The sequence below is a fragment of the Sarcophilus harrisii genome, chromosome 2 (genome assembly GCF_902635505.1).
Source record: "Sarcophilus harrisii chromosome 2, mSarHar1.11, whole genome shotgun sequence".
Lineage (NCBI taxonomy): Eukaryota > Metazoa > Chordata > Mammalia > Dasyuromorphia > Dasyuridae > Sarcophilus > Sarcophilus harrisii.
In genome coordinates, this window is record NC_045427.1 from 18491605 (window position 1) to 18495781 (window position 4177).

At 59.2% G+C, this 4177-nt stretch overlaps 1 protein-coding gene across 1 annotated transcript; it reads left to right on the plus strand.

The window, feature by feature from the left end:
- The first annotated feature begins 378 nt into the window (after positions 1-378).
- Positions 379-3723, plus strand: LOC100922177 (zinc finger protein 32-like). The gene is made up of 3 exons (XM_031949198.1): positions 379-412; positions 1210-1288; positions 1618-3723. The coding sequence occupies exons 1-3, from the start codon at positions 379-381 to the stop codon at positions 2342-2344; spliced, it is 840 nt and encodes a 279-aa protein (XP_031805058.1). The 3' UTR covers positions 2345-3723.
- The last annotated feature ends 454 nt before the right edge of the window (positions 3724-4177 follow it).

Consider the following 4177-nt stretch of genomic DNA (forward strand, 5'->3'; position numbering starts at 1 on the left):
CTGGGCTCCGAGGGGCCCCCTCACAGTGGTGGCACAGGAAGGGCAGCAAGGAGCTAGAGCAGACCCTCCCCCTCTAGCAAACTGGGGGCAAACCTGCAAGGGCCCCCGGCTTCCACAGATCCGGAAGTGCCAGGGAGCTGCCCTCCAGTCACTGAACGGCGGGATCGTCATTTGGGAAATCCCCTGTCTGTGACTGATTCTGCATTAACTTTTCGCAGGCGGTCCGCACTGGGGCCGCCCCTAGAGAGCAAAAATAAGAGCCCAGAAAATGTTTGAGCAGCAGCTTCGGAGACTGTAGCGCCTTAGGATAGGCAACTGCTCCTTGTCTGGGTCCTCGGTCTGATTTCCCAGCGCCTGAGGCTGAGAAAGCACCTAAACATGCTCACTGATGGTGCTGGCAATGACGATGCTGGTGGCGATAACGATGGGGGCTTTCCATTTATTTAAAGCTAAATACAAACTAAGAAAAGGCAAAGTAGAAAAAGAAAGACAGAAAAGGAAAACAGAACATGGTCATGTGCCCGGCAGAACACCGGGAGGATTAAAAATCTGGAACAAGAAATTTCTGTTTCAAGAAAGAATAGATACCAACAGAAGAGACTGTACTCATCACTGCCCATCTTTTTTCTTTGCTGTAGGTCATTCTTCTGTTCTCTGCTGTTCACTCCTTCACTTAATTCTTTTTCTCTGCTTTCATCTCCCTCCCCACTTTCCCCAAGCACTAGAGCAGGGACACACACACACACTTATTCATATATGATTCATATTGTTCCTATAGACACACACACATATATCCATACTCACCCCCCATGCCTGTAGCTGTATACACATACACCTACCTACGGACACACACATTCACATATATGTAGACACGCATCTACACCAGTACCGATATGGTTACATATAAGGCTGAGCTCTCTTGGCTGCATCTTGAAGCTTGACTCTGAGATCAACGATTCCTAGCCCGACACTTTTCCCCTAGTAAGTTCTAGTGTCTGTGAATGTCTCTTATTTCCTATCCCTGCTGACTCTTCTACTTGGGTTCTTTAACTTGCTTTGCTATTACTTAGCCTCCCTCCTCCACCCATGGGCCCTCCCTTATCTTCTCCTCCCTTTTCTCTCCCATTAACTCTGGCAGCTGGTCCCACTACCCAAAACCTACATAACCCTTCTGGATCCCAGCCCACCCTATCCCCTGTTGCTTGTCAGGAAGCTTGTCTGAGTGTCAGGGGAGAAACCGAGGCACGGGGAGATTAGAACAGCGCTTCCGAGGCTTCGTGCCTGGCTGGTGAGAGGGCAGAGAGGCTTGGGGGAGCGTGACTTAAAGAAGGAGCAGTCGGCTTGGAGGGGCAAGTCCCAGCTGGGAAGCGAGCAGCCCTGCCGGGGCGGGTCCCAGCTGCGCGGAGGACGTCGGTAGTCAGCACTCACACGACACCGTCCCCTCACCCGCCCCGCACCCCCGGGAGGGAGGCGCGGTTAATGCCGCCCCCATCGCGGACCAGGGAGCCGAGGCAGGCGGCGGGAAGGCCCCGGGCCCCGGGGTGTGTGGAGCCCCCCCCCCCCCCCCCCCCCCCCCCCCCCGCAGCCCAGTCTCACCCGGCCGCGCTTTCTCCCCAGGGCCCCTGCCGGCTGCCGCGGGAGGACATGGCGAGGCCGGCCGCGCGGTGATTCTCCCCCCCTGAGGCGGCCGGCCGAGGAGACGGAGCCCGCGCGGGAGGCGCCGGCGCCGGCCCCGGCCTCCTGCAAGGAGCCGGCGGCCGCCGCCCCGCCGGCCGCGCTGCCGGCCGCGCTGATGCAGATGCACTGCCAGTGCCAGCTGTGCGTGAGCGCCCTGCAGGCGCAGATGAGCCTCAGCGTGCGCTTCAAGGAGCACTTCGCCCCCAAGCTCTACGAGTGCCCCGAGTGCCAGAAGACGTTCCGGCAGAAAGGGAGCCTGACGGTCCACGAGCGCATGCACACGGGGGAGAAGCCCTACGTGTGCCTGGACTGCGGCAAGTGCTTCCGCAACGGGGGCAACCTGACGGTGCACCGGCGCGTGCACACGGGCGAGCAGCCCTACCGCTGCGACGCGTGCGGCGCGGGCTTCAGCCAGAAGGGCAGCCTGGTGGTGCACCTGCGCATCCACACCGGCCAGAAGCCCTACGAGTGCCCGCAGTGCGCCAAGAGGTTCAGCACCCGCGGCAACCTGGTGAAGCACCTGCGCGTGCACACCGGGGACCGGCCCTACAAGTGCGCCCAGTGCGACAAGAGCTTCACGCAGCGGGGCAGCCTGACGGCGCACATGCGGAGCTGCCCCGAGGCCGCCCGCCGGGCCTGCTGCGGCCCGGACGCCGGCTTCCCCTGACCCGTGAGCGGGCCCGGACGCCGGCTTCCCCGGACCCGTGAGCGGGCCCGGACGCCGGCTTCCCCGGGCCCGGCCCCCGCGCCCAGCCGCCCTCCCGCCGCTCGCTTTTTCCTCCCTCCCGGTCAGGCCCGGCAAGGGCCCGTCTGCTGAGCGGCCGTCGCCGACCCTGCCCGTCCGGGGCTCCCCCGGCCCAGTCCCCGACCCGCCGCCGCTGGCTGATGTTTCGCTTGCCGGCGGAATCTCCCCCTCACGCCGGGCGGGCGCGGGCCTTGACGGAAGCCACCACTAGCGGTCGCGTTGCCACCAAGAGACGCCGGGCCGGCCGTGTCCCCGGCCGGGTTTCCTCTGCCAGAACGCCGTTACCCTGTGGCACGCACCCCCCCCCCCCTTTTGTATATACCTTTTACCGTTTATTCCCGAAATGAAGGAGTTTGTGAGGGCTCAGCGTCCAGGGACACGTGCAAAGCGGACGCCAGTGGCGACCGGAGCCTTTAGCCGGGACCTGACGGACTGATTGTGGCCTTAAGGCATTTGTCTAACCTGGAAAGGGCGCGCTGGGGACCCGGCTCCGCCCGACCGTCAGTAGCTGCCCTTCCAAAAGCACTTGTGAGCCCCTGGTGGCTCAGCGCGAAGTCCTGACGTCCCGCAGCGTCGTCGCCTGAATAAACATTGCAATAAAGTGCCTGGTCCGTAGGTATTCGGGCCCCGGTACCCACACGCTGCTTGCTTTCCTTTCCGCCCCCTTCTCCTCTCTCAGAGAGCGTTGTGCCGTCCTAGCCGTTTGCCGGGACCAGATGGATTCCTCCTCTAGGTTTCTGGGGCGTCTAGATTTATGCCCAAGGGGATGCGTTTATGTTTGGGGTGACCTTTGCACAAGAATTCGTTTCTCGTTCTGTCCGGTACAGGTTTGGGGAGTGCCTTTGGTGCTCTCCAGGGATGTGGGCCTGGCTGGGGTCCGGGAATTCACAAATAGGGGGCCCGCAGGGGGAATCTCTCCATCTGTGCCAGGATGCTTTGTCTCTCCAAACTCAAGAGTCTTAGAAGCCATCTAGGGGAGGCTGAGAAGTAAAGGGACATCCCCAAGGTCACACAGCACCAGGTGAATCCGGCTCTTCCTGGCTTGGAGCCCGGCTCTGTCCACTCTCCCCATACAAGCTTTTCCTTTAGTTATCTTCCTTCTGATCCCTCTAGGGCAGGAAAGAGTTCTTAGTGTAGGGTCTGGGATTAAAAAACACTGCATTTAAATATGGTTGGGCTTCTATGTATTTATATATTTGAAAACATTCTTCTGAGGAGGATTCAGCAAAAGTTAGGAATCCTTGCTTGTTGCTAGCTGCCCTGGCAAGTCGCCTAACCCCAACTTCCTTGCAGGCAAAAAATAAAAAAGAAAGGAAAAATGGTTTCTGTGGCTGGCCAGTTGGAGAGGTCATCTTTCCCTTCACGGTTCCTCCCTCAGCCAGTGTGGCTAGTGATCTACTGACTGTGGCCTCATGAGTGATTAGTGTCTATGCCCTTCCATTGGTGGAGGGAATGTCCACACCAAGGAAGAGATTATGGGCTGAACTTGTTCAGGGTGAGCTGTTTAAGAACCCTTTCCTTGCCTCTGTGGTCCTCCCTGTTCTGAGCTCTCCCAGAAGCCTCATCCCTCCCTCAGAACAGGGAGGACCACAGAGGGCAGAGGAGGAAGGGTTTGTTGTCAGAGTGGGTTTAAATCTCACCTGGGACACCAAGTCGCTGTCAGACACATCCTGTGCACACAGAGCACATCACAGGCCTAAATCTGGGTTTCCCCTTTACTTTCTCTGTGAGTCATCTTATTCTCTGCTGATATTG